Source organism: Notamacropus eugenii, chromosome 2 (assembly GCF_028372415.1).
Source record: "Notamacropus eugenii isolate mMacEug1 chromosome 2, mMacEug1.pri_v2, whole genome shotgun sequence".
Classification (NCBI taxonomy): Eukaryota; Metazoa; Chordata; class Mammalia; order Diprotodontia; family Macropodidae; genus Notamacropus; species Notamacropus eugenii.
The window spans coordinates 465,726,203-465,745,845 of record NC_092873.1 but is presented as its reverse complement, the minus strand read 5'-3'; the positions used below and the strand labels follow the sequence as shown (position 1 = coordinate 465,745,845).

Sequence of the window (19,643 nt, the reverse complement as noted above, 5' to 3'; positions counted from 1 at the left end):
CTTAAACTAATTTCAAAGCATACTCAAGTTGTCACCTATATAAAAACTGATACCCTAAACATCAATCCTTTTTTATTTATTCACTAAATCATATTCCCTGGACTCAAAGAGATATGATTATTAGACTAAAGCTAGTTACTGTATCCTTAAAATAGAATTTTTTTTTTAAAGACAAAAGGCTTTTCACCAATTATGACTACCGCACTCCAGTACTTCAGATTGGTTGTTAAATACGAGTATCCTCTAATGTGGATTGTTTACTACTATCTTGTTTCTACCTAGTTTTTAACATTTTGTATTCTAGTCTCTGGCACAGATCGGGTACTTAACAAGTGCTGGATTGAGAGTAAACTAAACTTGGGGATTGTACGATGAAATCTACAACAAATTTATGCCGCAGATTTAAAAAAAAAATACATGTAATTTACCAAGTCGCTAATGAAGTGGAAAACACTCGTCAATTTCAGTTGGAGGAATGTCAGTTTCTAAAAGGCTCATCTATGGAAGAGCTCCAAGGAATGTAAACAATTTCTTAATTTTAAGGTGAGGAACGGAGGCGCCGGCAGGACTACATGAAAGCAGCGGAACAAGCAGCCTTCCATCAGCTGCACCAAGCACCCCGATTTGCAAACGTTTCCTGCCCGTAATCCGCTGGTAAATTCTGTAAGCGTCAGAATCATTTTAGCATACGGTTGACGGACAAACTTTCTTTTCATTTCTTTCGTTACTCAAATGTTGCTTTTGGAAAACGACTAGGTCGTTCTTCGGGCAGAGATTTTCCCATCAAAACCGAGTGGCTTTTGCTTTCACTAAGTGACTAACATTTCACCGTGACTTCACAAGTTTTTTATTTTACTTTTTCAATTAACAAGGCTTTTTTTTTCTCCCGCTCCCACTCCTGATGTACGAGTGAGAGAGGGAGGGAAGGGGGGATCATTTCAGAGAGCGAAGACAAAAATGAGTCCCCGCAACATCTACCCCGGGAACTGTCAAGGTCTCCGACCGACCCTTGAACCTTTCACCAGAGTCAGGAAAGGGGTGACGGAGCCGGCTCGGGCGGACGGGGTCACGGTCGGCGCGGGCGCTTGGGCTACAGATGCGACAAAATGGTGGAGGAAGCGCGGGCCGCGCTGTCTCGGGCTCCCCGGATCACGGCCTCCCGGCGGGGAGGGCCCCGGGCGGGCGGCCGGGCCCACCCCGTGACGCTCGCCAGAGAGCCCGGGATGGCCGGCTCCTCGAGCCTCCCTCCCCGCCCCCCGGCGCAGGAGGGCCAGGCTCTCCCTTCTCCTCCTCTGGCGGGCCTGCAGCCAGGAGGGCGGGGGTGACACACACACACACCCAGCGGCAGCTGACCGAGCCGGGCACTGCCTGCCTCACAACCTTCGGGAGCTACCATGGGCCCAGAGGAGCCCGCACACCGCGGCGGCAACAGCAACAAGAGCGGCGGCGGCCGCGGCCCCGACGACTCCCAGCTGCCTCCCTGACGGGCGCCAAGCCCCCGCCGCCGCTCCGGAGAGGGACCCGGCCGGCCATCCTAGGCCCGCGAACCATGGCAGGCGAGGGATGGGCAGCGCACGTCACACCCAGGGCCCCGCTACGACAAGGGAGGCGCCCGCTCGGCCCTCAAGATGGCGGCGGAAGAGACGCGCTCGCGGACGGAAGCCCCATGGCTCGGCGCAGGGGCCGACGGGAAGTGAGGTTCTCCGAGCTCCCGCCCCAAGTGTACGGCGACTTCGAGCCGCTCGCGTCCGGGGGAAGTGCCCGGGTGGAAAAGCGGACCCAGGCACAAGAGTTCCGCCCCGTGCCCGGGAAAGAGGAAGTGGAGGAGAGAAGAGCCTACTATTACCTTAGACCTCGGCCGCCTTCTCTGCTCTCGGGCTTGGGACTCGGAGAGATGAATACGAGGAGAACGACCCGGCTCCAGCAGCAGGAGGCTCCGCCGCCGCCGCAGCCCTCGCCGGCCACCACGAGGAGAGGGCTGCGAGACCTGCAGCCCTCGGAAGGTGAGGGCGGCGGAGGCGGTGGCCGCCGCCGAGGTAACGGGCTGGGGAGGCGCGCGCGCCCCGGAGAGCGCGAGGTTTCCCGCCTCGGGCGGCCACGGCTCCGCGCCCCGCGGGGGGTCCTCTCCTCGCGCCCCCTCGCGAGGGACGGGCTCGTGGCTGGGACACCCTAAGGTGCGGGAGGAAATGGATCGGGAGCTGGCGGGACGGGCGGAGAACGCGGGCGGTCCCGGAGCCCCCCGCCCTCCACCGAGGAAGAAGGAAAGGGGGCAGCCCCCCAATAGCGGGAGGCAGGGCACTGTGTTGGGCATTCCCGGGGCTTTATCCGGGGCAGCAGCGTGCGCACGAGCGCGGGGTCCGGCCCCGATCATCCTCGGAGCGCAGGGTCCGGCGTTCGGGGTCAGCCCAGACTCCTGTAGGAGGTGGGGTCTTAGCCGGGACCTGGAGGGCAGAGGGCTCCTGCCGGAGCAGCCGAGGAAAAGGCGCAGGGAACCGGAGCGAATTCCTCTAGGAGAGCTTCCCGGCCCTGGGGAGGGGGCCGCCGGGGAGGAAGGGGGGGCCCGTGGCTGAGAAGGAAGAGGAGAAAGGAGAACCCACCGTAGTTAGGGAGCAGCCTGGCCCCAGGGGAGCTCGGGCCGGGAAGCCTCCGTTGAGTGAGAGGCGCCGTGCTCAGCGTGGGTATGGGGGACCCGGGGTGCACGTGTGTGTGTGTGTGTCTGTGTGTGTGTGTCTGTGTGTGTGTGTGTGTGTGTGTGTGTCTGTGTGTCTGTCTGTGTGTCTGTGTGTGTGTGTGTGTGTCTGTGTGTGTGTGTCTGTCTGTGTGTGTGTGTCTGTGTGTGTGTGTGTCTGTGTGTGTGTCTGTGTGTGTGTGTGTCTGTGTGTCTGTGTGTCTGTCTGTGTGTCTGTGTGTCTGTGTGTGTGTGTCTGTCTGTGTGTGTGTGTCTGTGTGTGTGTGTGTCTGTGTGTGTGACTGTGTGTGTGTCTGTGTGTGTGTCTGTGTGTGTGTGTGTGTGTGTGTGTGTCTGTGTGTATCTGTGTGTGTGTGTGTGTCTGTGTGTGTGTGTGTCTGTGTGTGTGTGTGTGTGTGTGTAGGGGAGGGGGCAGACACATAGGCACAAAGTCATGCAAAGGATGTGAGTCACTCTTGGGGTTTGAATTACCAGGTGATAGACGGGGTGACACGCACTGATGGTGTAAGAACAGCCCCTGCCATCGGGAAACAGCGTGCAAAATAAGAACATAGCACTGACACACATCAGTGTGCAGGGCCAGTTGGGAGTGAGCTCCGAGAGAAGTCACTGCGCATCGAGGGGAGGGGGCAGCGGAGGAGACTTGCACAAGATAGGGTTTGAACTTGAGTCTTGAAGGGAGCCAAGAAGCAGAGGGAGAAAAAACATCCCAGGAAGATGGAACAGCCAGGCACAGAGAGGAGGGAGGAGGGAGCCACCGAAGTTTACTGAGTAGGGGAATGACCAGTGCTTTGTGAAGATCGTTTTGGCAAACTGTTTAACCTCTGGGTCAGTCCGTTATTAAACATTTGTTAAGCACCTACAAAGTGTCCAGCAAAAAGAGGCAAAGAACAGCCCCTGCCCTCAAGGAGTTCACGGTCTAATGGAATCTCTGGGCCTCCATTTCAGATTCCTCCTAAGTAAAATGAAGACAAGCATGGGCCTTGTCTGCATCATGAGAGACAAAGGGAGGTAGTGGTTATCTATCCGGCTGACCTTGAAGCCTGGAAATTCAGATCCAGTTCCTTTCTCTGACAAAACTGACTTTGTCACCCTGGAAGTCATTAGCCTCTCAGCGCCCTAGGCAGCTGTCTGATACTGTAAGTTGCCAAGAAGGTAGAATGCTGCGGTGTTGCTAGAGGGAGTAGCCCCCTCCCCCAGTTCTGTGAAAATGGGTAAAATCCCAGGTCCCTTCTCTCATCTTATTATCTGTTAAAAGTGTTGGGAGTGAAGTTCATTAGTATTCTTTATTTGCATTTGATGACATTTGAAGGCACGTTGGTTTTAGAGACTTCACATTCACCCAAATTTCTATCATTATTGTACCTTTTGCATGTTTTCTCTAAAATATTTTATTAATTTTGTGGGTGTGGGTGTGTTCAGCAGGATCACACACTTAAAGGCAGGGCTGGGGTCCTGTCACCTTTTCTGGATCCCACTCCCAGCTCAAGCAACAGTCACTGAGAAAAGTAAAAGAATTACTATGTTCTCTACTCTTTAGTGGATCTTTCATCTCATGATCTTGAGCATATAGTTCTTCAGCACCACATTGCAGCCCATCCTTCCTTTCTCTTCTTGTACATATTTCCCTGTAGAGGGAAATACTGGTTTCACTTCTTCAGTACTATTTCTGCATACTTTGCTAGTAAACCTGAATATATGGAAATAATTTCCCTTTCTGACTCCTTTCATATGTCTTCACCACTACCTGCAGTGTTTCTGACTTTGTAAATTCCAAGTTTTTTTTTTTAACCTTAGTGCAGTTAAAATCTGCTAAGTGCAATATGTGCAAAGAACTGTGCTAGGTGCTAAAAAGAGTATAAGTGAGTAAATTCTTCTAGTTTGTGGCCTTGTAGGAGACACTTAGAGAAGTAGCTTTAAAACATTAACATTAAAATGTTTAAAATTTAAACATAAGTACAGGAGATATTGTGTTCAATAGTTATTTATTCAACTAGCTACTATGTGCAAGGCACTTAAATGCTAGGAATACATGAAAAATTATAGTTTTTCTCCCCAAAGAGGAGGATGAGACATGACAAATATGATACAGTGTGGAATGTGATAGAGCAAGATACAGATCAGATTTTGTTTAGAAGAAAAAAAAAACATGTTGAGGAGAGAGCACTGCTTCCAGAGCAAGGATTAGGCTTCCTTAAAGAGGTGGCCCTTGAACTGAATAGGGTGTTATGGGGTTTTTCCCCCTATACATTCTCACTTTTAACTGTTAACATGTTTTGTTCTTTAGAGGATGAACCATCTTCCCAAACCATCATAAGCCAGACAATCTCAAAGAAATCAGTCAGGAGAGTACAAGAGATACCAGGTAAGAAACATCACTTTCCTTTCTTATCCTTCTTTGCTGTCCTTTGCCATCTGACTACATCAAGTCTCTTAAAAGTTTAGAACATGTTTGATTTCTGGCTTGACATGCTCTCCAGCTTAACAGTGTCCTTCCTGAACTATGGCACCCAGAAAACTGTATTCCGGATAGATTCTGACTGTATTTATGATGCCTTGCAATTTGTACTGTAGCCATCTTCCTATTTTGTTGTTAAGTGTATTTTGAAAAAAAACTCACCAATATTTTTCCTGCTTCCTGATGATGCTAACAAAGAAGATCCCACTAGGCCAATGGGATGTCATCAATGATGAACTAGACAGAGAAAGTGAAAGTTGTAAATGGAGTGAGATAATGAAAGAAGGCCAAGTTATATGTGTTGAGTTGGAGGATTTCACATAGACCCTCTGCTGACTTTTTAAAATAAAAGCTTTGATATATCTGGTCTTGTTAGTAGGTTAATATTTGACAAAATCGATGCAATTTTAAGTTTATCCTATAGTGGAGACAGCTCAAGTCCTACCAAAATAGAGACGGCCAGTTATTAAGACTATAGATTGTTAAACTTGACCAGTGGGTGACTGAAATACTTTACAGAATGGTTACAAAAAAACAAATTCTCCTTTCAAGTCTGACCAAATGTATTGATCCCTACATATAAAGCACTTTGCAAAACTTAAAACACTATATAAATGTTAGCTTTTAGTCAATTATTATTATAAGTGGGAGTTTGAAGAAGAACTAGAATGACAACTGCCACTTCAGGTACCCAGTAAGGACTGATGACTGACTGACAGAGTGAAGCATGATGTGAGGATGATACACACTTTGTTATCTTCTTGAAAGATGCGGCTTTATTGAACATAGCAGAACTGTATCATCAACAAGAGCAGCTAGTTCCCACATCGGCTAATATGATGATGATAACAAGCTAGCATTTATATGTTGCTTTAAGGTTTGCAAGAGACTTTATAAATATGATGTCATCCTCACCTCACAACAACACTGGGTGGTAATGACTGTCATTATCCCCATATTACAGATGAGAAAACTGAGGTAGAGGTCAAATGAATTGCCCAAGATCACACAGTTCTAGTAAAACTCTTCCTGACTCCAAGTCCTGAGCTCCACCCACTGTAACCTATCTGCCTATATCATAACAGCAGAAAAATCTTCAGAATTTCAGTTCCTAGCACATGACCAATTTAATCAGTATAGCAAAATTGCAGTGTAACAAAATAATTTGGAAAATCTTTCAGAGGTAATCTACATACTTGCACTTCATAACTTTTTGAGGGTGGGACCTCTGTCCACCAATGCAGATTACAGTCCCTCTCTACCTCAGTGAACTGTTTTTGTGACTTGCTGTGGTTAGTCTTCTGGTGATAAACCACCCTTGAATGGTAGCCATATTTATTGGTATGTTGTACTTGAAGCCTTTCTAGGTTAGTAGAGCCTACCAAACTTTGGTGTACTCCCTTAGTGTCGCTTTTGATGACAATCCAAAGTCAACTCTAGTCTATGACAAGATATCTGAGTAGGGCTGTAGTTGAGACTGATACATTCTTGTTGCTTCCTAATTAAGTAATCAGTGTGTTTATTGAACATCTATTATCTGAGGTTGAATGTTAACCTTTTATTTCCCCCATATTTTAAATTTGAATTATTTATTGAGCTAATTTTCCATATTAAAGCCCTGCCATAAGTTCTAGTACCCATCCTCAAATGGATCCAAGCATTTCTACCTGTTGGCTCAGTGTCCAAAGTGCTAGACTTAGCATCAGGAAGATCTGAGTTCAAGTGTGGCCTCTGAAACTTATTAGCCATGTGATTCCCCACAGATCACCCAATCTCCATCTGTTTCAGGTTCCTCACATGTGGGGTAGGGATAACACCTGCCTCCTAGGGTTGTTGTGGTGATCAAAAGATGCAGTATACGTAAAGTACTCTGCAAACTTTAAAAAGCTATGTAAAGGCTTATTGTTGTTGTTACTTGCCACTCAGATTAGAATCTAAAATTCTGAAAATCTGAAAATTCCCTCAAAATAAAATGAACAACCTCTGTTGTGCTGTTGGTTGTCCTTCCAACTACACCTCCAGCTCGACTCTCCCTGCTACCCAAATTGGACTCTGAGCCAAACACATTATGTTACTTTCACCACTATTCTCTGAGGTACCTAAGCTCAAAAAATTTAAATAATAATTGAATCCTTCTCTTCTCCCTTCATATAGCATCAAATTCTCCTTTATAGTCAACAAACCTAATAATTCTTCCCTAGAAATCTGTCACATTCCATCCTTCCCATTTCATTTGCTACCTGCCCTCAACTTTTCTTCTCCTCAGGTCTACATTAATGCTACAGTCTCCCAACTGCCAAAAGATTATTACGTAGTGTTACTCTTTGTTACCTGGAGCAACTGACCTACGGGGAAATAAAGATCCAGATCACATGATATCGTAGAGATGCTCTCAATTTCAATCTCCTCATACATAGAGCGGCTTAATTTGATTTTTTTTCTTTTTTAGAGAAAATTAAACATTCAGCTCAGTAATTATTAAATTAAGGACAAGGAGCATAAAAAGAATTCAGGGAGTACAAGAGATGTTTGATAAAATCAGTTCTATGTTATGGTCAAAGAGGTAAGACTATAGGAGAAGAAGAAACTTGGGGGAGAGTGTTTGATGCGTAAGCTGACTCTTTAGTTAGGGATGTTTCATTATGGAAAGAACAGTAAGTAGACTTGGAATCCAAAAGCTTGGGTCCAGCTCTTGGCACTCTGCTATTCATAATTAACAGTGAAAATTCCCTCAAAGTAAAATGAACAACCTCTGTTGTGCTGTTGGTTCTCCTTCCAACTACACCTCCAGCTCTGCTCTCCCTACTACCCAAATTGGACATCTTCAGGCAGAGATGAAATGGCCCCTTGTCGTGGGTGCTGTTGAATGAGAGTAAATGCCATCCAGAGTTCTTCCACTGGAGGTTGGGTGAGGATTGGCTTTGTAATTTATATATAAAGTGGGGGTGATGATGCTTGTATTGCCTGTCAGATGGAGTTGCTGTGAAGGATCAAATAAGGCGATTTATGGGTTGCTTTAGACTCTTAAATCCCCTTAATAAAAGGATTTGTTCTGTGAAGTTTGGATTCAGTCAGAGGGCTGCACTTCAGGACCTAGAGGGCTGCACGTAGCCCCAAGGCCACAGGTTTCCCACCCCTGCTTTAGAACTTTCAAGTTTATGAATACTAATTATTACTAAGTAGCAAGTTTAATATTACTAATGTTATATATGCTTCAGAATCTCACCAGCTCTCTGAAACCAAATTGGTTCCCAGACTTTGCCCAAAATAATATATACATCTATTTATATTATCACTTAAATGTGAGAAACTTTTTTAAAAAATATTTTAATATTTTGATAACTGTATTTCAGTAGAATGGTTTTTCTTTGTAATCCTGTACATTTCATATTATGCATTTTAAAATGTTATTCTGAGGAGTCTGCCACTGGTTGCTCACCTGTGCCTTAGAGGAATGAACAGATGGATGAAAAAGCTTTTATGAAGTGCTTAGATAGGGCCTAGCTCTGTGCTAAGGACTGGGGACACAAATACACATGAATACTATTGTCCTTGCCCTTTAGAATCTGTCACTCTCCTAGGGAAAGAAAAGACTCATAAGGGATCAGTCAGGGCAGGATGTGTAGGAAATAAGAGATAGGTTCAAAGTGGATAGAGAGACAGAGGCAGAACCCACTCCCTGAAACTCCCAGGCAGTCTCCAGTCAGAGGAACCCAGATGCAGAGCCGGCAGGAGACTCAGAACATCATTTTATAGATGGGGAAACTGAGGCCCGGAAAGGCGGAGTAATTTGCCTGATGTCACAGAGGGAATATGCATAAAAGACAGCATTGGAACTCGTACCCTCTGGCCCCAGAGTCCTTTCGCTGTACCATGCTGCCTGCCCATCAACCTGGCCTTGAAATTTTAAATTTTCTCATTTTTCTTCTAGTCAAACTTGTAGAAAGGATCTTGTTATCTCAATACTATGGAAATGAGTCTTTCCACCACTGGCCACCATGGTAAAATCACCCTGAGGTATCGCCCCCTCGTTCCTCTTCTCCCTCAGCTTCTTGGGCATCCCAGATGTCCCAGGTTTTGAGCCCTGCTACTACCCTTCCTAAATAGATCCTTGGCTTCAGCCAAAGCTCGTATCTCCATTGTCCACTTTTTCTAACTGTCTAATGAAGCTTCTGCTAATGTTCTTCACAATCTACACCCCTTCCTCACACACACCCCCACTTCTGTAAGTTGTTCCTCAACACTGCAGAGTGACCATATCCATAGTAGCCACTCATTTAAATATTTGCTGAATTGATAGTTGTGGATTGATGGTAATCTAACAGAAAAGTCCTCTTTAAAGAAGCCACTCAGCTCTAAAAAGAAGAGAGCAAAGAAGGCATACATGTCTTGAATATTGTATTTAATTGAACTTCAAAGTGATTCCTAAAACCTAAGGGGGGAACAGTAGGAATAGGGAAAACTGCCTATAAGATAGGAAGAGAGTGGTCACTAACTAGGAGTGAGCCCAAATCACCTTCCACTCATCTTCACAAGTATAGGCTTCCTTTCAGAATCACTTCTAAAACTCCTAGGAGGCTTGTGCCCGCTTGAAATAGACTGTTGAATGCTAGGTTAAAAGCTCTGTCAAGAACAAAATTAAATTCATTTTGTCCTGCTGACTTGATCCCCTACATTATCTCTCATATTATCCCTGCATCTTTGTGCTTCAACCCTCACATTGCCACAACTCAGTCCAGTTTAAGTCTTCATCACCTCTCTGTCGGGCTGTTATAATAGCCTCCAAAATAGACTGCCTCTCCTACAGTTGGCCCTCTCTTCCATCCATCCTTAACACAGCTGCCAAAATCTTTCTAATGCACAAATCTTACCATGTCACACCCCTGACCTTGATGGCTCCCTCTTGCCAGTTGAGCACAATGCAAACTCTTTGAGAGCAAGTAAAAATTTATTAAGGACCTATTATGTGCCAGTCCCTGTACTAAGTGCAGAGGATGAAAAAAAGACAAAAAATAAGTCCCTGCTCTCAAGGAGATCACTATCTAATGGGGGAGATAACATGGAAACAATGGTACATAAGCAGGCTACTTAAAGGACAAATTGGAAATAATCAGCAGAAAGAAGGTACTTTAAGATTAAAAGGGAGAGGGAAAGACTGCCTGTAGAAGGCTGATTTTAGCTGGGACTTGAAGGAAGCCAGGAGGTGGAGGTGAAGGGGAGAGCATTCCAGGTGCATGGTGAAGGAGGGGATAACCACCAGAAAATGCTTGAAGTCCAGGGATGGAGTGTCTTGTGCAAAGAAAAGCCAGGAGTCCAGAAACACTGGATCAAAAAGAATGGGGTGGGGTGGGGGCGTAGGTAGTATAAAGAGGACTAGAAAGGTAGGGAAAAGGCCAGGTTACATAGGGCTTGGAAAGCCAAACATAGGCCAAATTACAGTTGATCCTGAAGGTAAGAGGGAGGCAGTGAAGTTTATTGAGCAGAGATGTGATATGGCCAGAACTGCTTTTTAGGAGGATCAGTTTGACAGCTGAGTAGAAGTTGAACTGAATTGGGGAGAGACTTGGAGCGGGAGACCAACCAGTAGGCTATTTCGGTAGATCGGGCATGAGGTAACAAGGGCCTGCACTACTAGCATCGTAGCAACATCAGAAGGTCGGCGGGGGGCGGGGGGGGGGGGGGCGGCGTATATGAGCAATATTACAAAGGTTAAAATAACAGAACTTGACAACAGATGTGATATGAGGTGGGGAGGGCTGGTTGAGAGTGAAGAGTCAAAGATAACACTTAGGTTTTGGGGCTGAGGGACTAGGAAGAATGAGGTACGTACCCTCAACAGTAATAGAGAAGTTTAGGAAGCAGAGAGCTCAGGGAGAAAGATAGTTCAGTTTTGGACATGTTGAATTTCAGATTTCTTCAGGCCATCCAGTTTGAGATGCCCAGTAGGCAGTTGGAGAAACAAGACTGGAGGTCAGCAGAGAGCTTAGGGCTAAATAAGTTGGAGAACCATTAGCATAGACAGTAATTGAATCTATGGGTCCAGCTTACCTTCCTAGTATTACTTGACACAACTCTCTTACATGTACTCTTAGGATGACTAACAAACTTTTCCTCCGTCTCGTCCTGTATCCTTCTACCTCCATGGGTTTGCGTAGGCTATCCACATTTCCCTCGTGCCTGAACTTCACTTCCTTCCTGTCTTTCTCTACTGAAGAAATTCTTCCTTCAAGGCTCAACTCAGGTGCTAACTTCCTCCAGTTCAGTTCAACAAACATTCATTAAGCCCTGACTACACGTGAGGTACTGCACTAGGTGCTACAAAGAGAAAAGGCAAATGAACCCTGTCATTAAGGAGTTTACATTTCTACATAACATCATGGGGTTGAACTACTCGATCATCTTTTCCAAGTTGGGGCATTTAGTCTTGTTATCCTATTCTGTTATCCAGAGATAGGAAAATACAAGGTAATTAGAGGAGAGGAGTGAGACTGGAGAAAACAGCAAAGACTTCGTTTGAAAAGAGCTCTGATCTGAGCCCTGAAGGAAGCCAAAAGACTCTGTGAGGCATTGGAGAGGTGGGAGTCCCTTCTGTCCATGAACAGCCTGTGTGAGTGCATGGCCATAGCTAGTGATCCAGTGCTGTGTTCCAGCTAGTAAGCTGTTTGTCTAGAATGTAGAATGCATTCAGATAAAGGAGGTAACATGAAATAAACCTCACAAAGGCAGATTGGAACCATGTTGTTATGGAGCTGAAAGCGTTCCTTTCTTCCTGTCATATTCTGTCTTTTATTTACTCATGGATGTGTCAGATCCCCTGTTTGGAACTGATGTCATTTCTCCCCTTTGTACCTTCAGCACCTAGCACAGAATAAGGCACACAGTATGCTATTAATTAACGTTGCTAAACTGAGGATTTTTAGTTTAGTGAAAAATGTTAATATAAAGAATATATGTTTTAAAATTATATATAGTCAGCTTCATTATCTGTGCTGTAGAACCAGGGAAGTGATGCACTCAGTGCAGATCTGATTCTTAGAATATCTTACAAGAGTTGCTGCAGCCAAAAAATTCATCCCTCTGAAGACAACAGATGAACAGTAATGATGAATGTCACCAAATTGATCCAAACTGGTCTAAAGGGCATCATTGAGTCTATCCTCAGAGCCTTTGCACATGGATAGTACTTAGCAGGACTTGCATTCCACTGGCCATAAGAACCCAGAATTAGTAGCCTCTATGCCATGATGAAGGAAGGTGGGAAACAAGCACTTACTAAGCATGTACTGTGTGCTGGGCACTTTTACAAATAATCTCTAATTTTATCCTTAAAACAACCCTGGGGGGTGGGTGCTGTTATTATTCCCATTTTTCATACAGTTTTGAGGAAACTGAGGTAGACAGAAGTCTAATGACTTATCCAGGATCATATTAGTAGTAAGTGTCTGAAGCTGGATTTGAACTATGGTCTTCCAGACTCCAGGCCCAGCCATCTAACTACTACTCCACCCACCTGCCTCCGTGAGGTGCTCGAATAGCACTTTAAGAGTAGTACCTGCCAAAAATTCATGTGGAAAAAAGGTGCTTGATAGTTTCTTAAATGCTAATGATGGATGTGAAGCATTAGCCAAACTAAAAGACATGTTATATCGGGTTTGAGAGTACTTTAAATTGGGGAGGAGTGGCTGTTTTTGTGGGTTTTGTTGTTAGCAAATGGCCTTTGTAATGCTGTTTTCCCTAATTTAATATTAAAGTTTTAACAATTAAAATTAATTTGCATTTCCTAAGTATGTTCAGACTAGTCAGGTGGAAAAAGAATGTGCTAGGCAGTAGGAAAACAAACTTGAATTTAAAATTTCCATAGGTGATTCATAAAGCTGATAGTGACAAACATGTGGGTTAAATTTTATATTGAGTTATATATATTTCAGGATTTTAGGTTTTTTTTGAGTTGAGGAAAATAAAGCACTTGTATTCAGTGTTTTATCAATGTAGTATTGCTTCTTCACTGTTGTTTCTACTTTGCTTTTTTGTCATGGTATAGAGATGTCAAATGCCCACAGAGTACAAATACTGGCAAGCTTTGGAAAGACTTTGAACCAGGACAGCGTAGGTTCTGCCTGTTGTCTAAGGGCCAGCCTAGCAAAGGTCAGGGCAGTGGCATGCAGATTGATTGGGGGTTGGGGAAGGGGTGGAGTGTGAGGTGACCCTACTGCAAGGTTTAAACATGGTATTGAATCACAAATCTTTTGACATTGAATTATTCTTTGAGGTGGCAAATTTAAAACTGGTTAAAAGTGAGGAGAGAAATTCAATATATGTGTAGTATATTTACTATTTTTAATCACTTAAATGTATTTTCTTCCTGTATTAGGGGATTCTGCATTTCTGTCTGACCTTCGTAGACCACCTATAAAAAGTTCAGGACCTGGTAAGAGCTTATTTTCTATGTGTTTCTATACTTCCATTTATTACTATGGCAATTTTAAAACTAAGAAAGAGATTTCATCTCTGCTAATTATCTTGATAAAGAAAAATAAAACGTTGAAAGCTTTTGTCTTAGAACCATGAAATTATTGTATGCAGAGTAGTCAGATGTATATGTGCCTTTGCTACAATGGCTGTGAGTTTGGTTTCCCATCTGTAGGGGGAAAAAGCTAAAATATTCCTTATAGGCATATATCTTTACTTAGTATCAGATATGGTCATCCTCTGACTGTACTAATATGAGATGAAATGAAAACGTACCTTACTTTTCTTTCCAGGGGATTTCTGACTCCATGTCCTTCCCCCATATTTTCTTTTTAAATTGTTAATTCTACCAGTTTTGATTTTGTAGAAGGATGCTGCTTCTTACTTCCTTATGTGTGGCTTTGTTTTCTTCTGGGCTCTAATCATTTTTTGCTCTTTGTTGCAGATTACTCCTCATTTGGGACAAATGGAAATACTAAAATGAAGGAAACAGGTTCGTGGCTGTGCTTTAAATTTGCTCTTTGTGGAAGTTCTGATTTGTGGCTATGTGAATATAAATGAGGTTTGAGGGCTTACTATATATTCTCTATTAACAACATCGTCGTGACTTGAAAGTTTTGGTTTCAGCTTTACAAAACAGGCAAGGATGAGATAGCAAATTTGTTCATTAAGCGATTGTTTCAATTCATGAGTTCATACAAAAAATTGTCATTCATTTTAGCCTCTTTCAAATTCACATTACTGAGGAGGAGGGGTAAATTACATGGCTAGAAAGCAGTTAATATGAATAAGACCTAGGAATTCTTGAATCTCTAACTCAGTAGGCATCTACTGATGCAGGATGCATCCAGCAAAAAAGCCTGTATGATCGAATGCCACATTAAAAGATGCTTAATGTCCAGAGCGAGGGAGGTGACAGTCCTGATGTGGCCTCCCCAGTCAGGCCCCATTTGGAGTACAGTGACCAGTTCTGAGACTTATCTTAACAGGGCTTTTGACAAACTGAGACACATCCAGAGAAGAGAGCAAGCGTCATGATGAAGAGGACTAGAAACTGCCGTTTGGATTAGTTTGAGGAATTTGGGACATGTTTAATCTGAAGAAGTGAATATCTGGCAGTGGGAGGCAGGGACAGGAAATCTTAGATTTGGGATTTGGACTTTAAAAGGCATCTTAGTCCAGCCTTGCTTTGCAGATGAAGAGGGAAGTCACCTGTTTGAGGTCAGTTAGGTGGTACCTGTCCAAGCACAGATGACAGTCTAAGTCTTCAGGCACCACAGACCATCACAGGGTCCCACAGGAGAGTTCTCAGATATCTGGAGGAAGGGCCAGGTTTTTGTGGGCTAAGTGCCCTGGAGAAGAAGACTTGGGCTGGTGGGTAGAAGTTACAGTTTCTTCCACCTAAAAGTTTCCCAGAAGTTCATCCAATTTCATTTTTTGATGGTATTGTCTTAGAAAGTAATTGAGTTTCCCCTTAGTTTCAGAAAGAGGTTGGATAACTACTGGTTTGTGATTTAGAAGAAAAGATTCATGATTTGAGCAGGAGTTTTTGGACCAGCTGACTTCTTTGATCCCTTCCCAGTTTTAAGTCTGTGATTCTTTGTATCACGCCAGGTTAACTTGCATTGAGGTGAAGCTGCTTTTGTGGGGATAGCTGTGAGGAGCATTAGTTTCGATTCTTATCAAGGAACAGCTTCATTTTGCAATGAGTCACCAAAGGAAAGGGTTGAGGTTTTCTTTAAGAAACTGTCCTTTGGTATGAAGCTCAGCTTGAGTAGAAACCAAGTTTCACTTTGTTCCAACATTGCCCTTGTGGCTCCTGAGCTTTGAAAGTGGCTCTTGCTCAAGGGCCCTCTCTCTTTCAAACCAATTTGCTTTGTAATAAAGTTGAAAAGACCTCATCCACACCAATGCCCTTATTTCGCAGATGAGCATGTACAACTTGTTTTTTTTAACTGTTCTTTGCAACTGAAACAAACATACGTCACTGTTTAAAACAGTAAAGTAAAATTGTTCTATGGTTATCATGGAAGTGGTGTCTCCTGATCAATTGTACCCTAGTTTCGGTGTGACTAGAAATTTAACTTCAGTGGAAATAATTTCCACAAATTGCTGAATCCCCTCAGTCTTGGTAGGGGAGCCCCGCTCCCCAACATACCTACCCACTTTTTCTTTAAGGCATGACTAGCACTGAACATATATCTCTTACCTCTCATTTTTAATTAACCTTCTAACTATGTTTCATGTTACATTCCTTCATATACTTGACCACATCTAGCCAGACTGGACTGATTAGTGGTGCTGGCCTCTAACAGTCCTGCTTCTCTTTTGTCGTCTTGAATTTGTTTAGGCTCCCCTGGAGGCTTTGAATGAATAGGTTAACTCGATTTTTCAGGATCCTCATCCTCTTTTAAGGTTCATCTGAACATACTATCTTCTCTGTGACATCTTTGCTGATATTATCCCCCAGTTGAAAATTATCTCTCCCTCCTCACATTATCTAGAGCACTTTTTTATGAGTCTCCCTTTTGCCCACATCGCATCCTGACCTATTTAGCTGTGTATCTTCCCTCACCACACTCAACAGATTGTAATCTCCTTGTGGGCAGGCACTGTGTCATTTTTAAAATCTTTTAATCTCAGTACCTATTAAAGTGCCTTATTACCCTAGTTAGGTATTTAGTCATTGTGTTCATTGATTCTGAATTTGAATTATCTGCTCCAATAGAACAAGGGCAGTAGATCATCCAAATTGTCAGTCAATAAAAATTCATTCGTATGAATGATGAAGATGTATTCAGAATACAATTAAATACATCATCTAGCCCCAGGTGGAAAGTAACTCTGAGGTCATCTAGACCAACCCCCATCTGAACAAGTATTTCTTCTACGATGGACCAAGTGGGGTGGGTCAGCCCAGTGGCCCTGTGAGCTACTCCATTCCAGTTTTTGGATAGCTCTCTTTTTGTTATTACACAACTCTAATGTTGTCTTGGACCTCAGGGATCCATCTCCATTAGACATCGATTCTTTGTGGACTGCAGCATGATATCCTTTATGATATCATTCTCATGGTGTTTGACCCCTAGGCCAAACAAAACCTTCCATCTTTGCTAACTTCCCCCTCTTCCTCCTTTCAGTATTCTCTCTCTCTCCAGCTCCTTCGGAGCTAAGAAGTTTCTAGGTAATGAAGAATGTCTTTTATGATAAAATGTGAGACACTTGTACATAGTGATGGAGAATTCTTTGGGGTTACAAATTCTTAGCTATTACTTTCTCAAACAGATGCTTTATTCGTTTAGCCTTGTTTCAACACTAAGAATATATCACAATCATCTCTATCTTCTTAATTACTTGGGCTGGGACAATGAAGGATGAATCAAAATGAACAGGTATGGAAAAGGTAGTTATGAGTTACACTCATGAGGTTAGAGATAGAAGTATCTAAGTGAAACAGTGGGAGGAGCACTGGACTTGCAGTCAGGAAGACCTGAGTTCACATCCCACCTCAGATACTCACTTACTAGTTCTGTGACCCTGGGCAAGTCACTCTCTTTGCCTCTGTTTCCTCATCTGTAATGTGAAAATAATAATAGGATTTATCTCCCAAAGTGGTTGTGAGGTGCTAATTGAGTGAATATTTGTAAAGTTTTTCATAAACCTTAAAGCGCTATATAAGTGCTAGCCATTATTAGTGTATCAACAAAGTCACTCTTTGCTAATGTCCTTAATCATTGTAAGTCAGTTACCATAAGGATACCAAAAGAGACTAAAAGTCTCCTTAGCTGCCTATTCTAACTTCCTATTTTTTAAAAATATATCTTATGCCAACTGTAAAATTCTCTTATGTCAAAAACATTTTTTTGTCCCCAAATAGGCTCGTTATTTAACAAAGCTTATGAATGATCATAAGAACCAATTTTTATTTTAATTCCTGTTTTAGAGAAGCAAGTTGAAATATAGAAAGCTGAAACAATAGGGAAGTGAAATTAAAGCTTAGTTAGATGGAGAAGTTGCCAGTTCATGGTCAGGTTTACTTTTAAATGTTTCTATTTGTCATTAACTTTTGTAAATTTCATTAAATCAGAGATTGCATTTGAAACCTGCATTAAATCAGAGCTCTGAGCCCAACCTTAGCCTGTTGAATTTGCCTTTCTCAAGTTTCTGGCCACTACCTCCTGTTGCATAAGTCTTAAAATACAGCCAAAATTATCTTTTCTACTGCTATTTGTAATATGGCTTTATAGCACAAGACCAAATTGTATCCATGAGTTGCTGCATCATGATCCTAAAACTACAGAGTAAGCTTTCTCATGCCAATTCCAGAAATACTTTTTGAAGAACTTTAGGGGCAATGAAATATGAGAAATTAATTCATTCTTTGTAATAAGATAGCATTTTAAATTTAGCCATAACCGTTTTAGGAATTAATTTTGAGCATGAAAGTCTATATCAGATTTGACTTGGAATTTTTATTTACTAAAATGGGATTTCTAACCCCATTAAAATTTAAATGGTTTATTTGAAAACTAGATAAGGCCAACTGAATAATCACATTGCTACTAACCTCATTCACTAACCAGTACCTCATTTCCAGTTGTATACTCTGAGAATACCTAATTAAACAACTATGTTAGAATGTAATCTCTTTGAGAATAGGCATTGTTTTTGTATTTTTGCATTTGTATTCCCAGCACCTAGCACATAGTAGGTGTTTAATTGATTATTGATTGAGTGTCTGAACTAAGGAAAAGGCTGAATTATTATGTCTTTTAAAAATATATAAAAGAAATTATGATTTTTGTTACTTTCAGGCATATGCAATGAAATAGAAATAGACTGGCAAAACATTTCCTTTTGGGGAATTTTTAAAAATTCTGTCAATGATTATCTTTATTCTTGATTAATTTTCTGGTATCATTAATCTTTACTACAAGAAAAAGCTCGTTAAAAATACAGAGAGGGGAAGGAATCAATTCAGTAATGAATGTGATGTAAAAACAAAATGCATTTTGTAAAAAGCTTTTCTTGTAACTGAAATAAAATACTTCATTTATAATTGCTGGGGGTTTTGCACATTAGGTAAGTTCATTATTCTTGGTCAAATAAATTCTTCTGTCAAAAATCCAGAGAGAAACATCAAGCATAAATTTGTGCTTACGCTGCAAGAAACTTATCTTCTCTCTTCCTTTGTGATGCATTATTCAATTACGGTGACAGTTTCATCAGAAAAATCAGTTCTTTTGTCCGGTTGTCTAGTTTTTTTTAACTAAAGTTCATGCTACAGTTGTTACTAGTCAGTTGATCCAACTCTAGTCATGTCTAACTCTTCATGAACCCTGTTTGAGGTTTTCTTGGAAAAGATGCTGGAGTAGTTTACTATTTCCCTCTCCAGCTCATTTTACAGATGAGGAAATAAGCAAACAGGGTTAAGTGACTTGACCAGGGTCACACAGATAGTAAGTGTCGATAGTGTCTGTGGCTACATATAAACTCAGGTCCTCATGACTCCAGGGCCAACACTCTTAATTACTATGCCATCCTCATTTTACAGGTGAGCAAACTGAGAATCGATAGTGTGCAAGTGACTTTTCCAGGGTCATGCAGCTAATAAGTATCTACAGCCAAATTTAAACTCAGATCTTCTAGGCATCCAGTACTCTATCCATTATGCCACCTAGCAAAGATATCTGGTTGAGTATTGAAACAACTCTAGAGAACGTTAACAGCTTATCCAACTGAAAATATCAGAGTTGATTAGACTCATATTTCATTTTCACTTTGCAGAATTATTACTGATCTAGGTATAATTACAGCTTTATTTTTTTTGCCACTGAAACTGTATTAAACTCATATGCAACTTTTTTTTCTTCCCCTAGGAGTCACTAGAATACAGAAGGTTGATTTTTCTGAAGAAGGTACTGTCTTCATGCATTTGTTGTCTCACAAGCAATTTAATACTGATTATAAGTTATATTATACCCAGAGACGGGGCTAAGACAGAAAACAAAATGTCCTTTGGGGTTG

The 19,643-nt window shown here is 42.3% G+C and overlaps 1 protein-coding gene across 7 annotated transcripts in view; it reads left to right on the top strand.

Annotated features, from left to right (window-relative positions):
- The first annotated feature begins 711 nt into the window (after positions 1-711).
- TOR1AIP1 (torsin 1A interacting protein 1) overlaps positions 712-19,643 on the top strand; it is a 35,173-nt gene continuing 16,241 nt past the window's right edge. For 4 of the 7 annotated variants that reach the window (XM_072648502.1, XM_072648501.1, XM_072648500.1 and 1 more), the window contains exons 1-5: positions 712-2,036; positions 4,977-5,054; positions 13,519-13,575; positions 14,062-14,109; positions 19,496-19,534. In XM_072648502.1, the coding sequence (XP_072504603.1) occupies positions 1,097-2,036; positions 4,977-5,054; positions 13,519-13,575; positions 14,062-14,109; positions 19,496-19,534 (1,162 nt within the window). In that variant the 5' untranslated portion in view covers positions 712-1,096. The remainder of the gene's footprint in view (positions 2,037-4,976; positions 5,055-13,518; positions 13,576-14,061; positions 14,110-19,495; positions 19,535-19,643) is intronic. The other 3 variants (XM_072648505.1, XM_072648504.1, XM_072648503.1) reach the window with 1 other exon arrangement.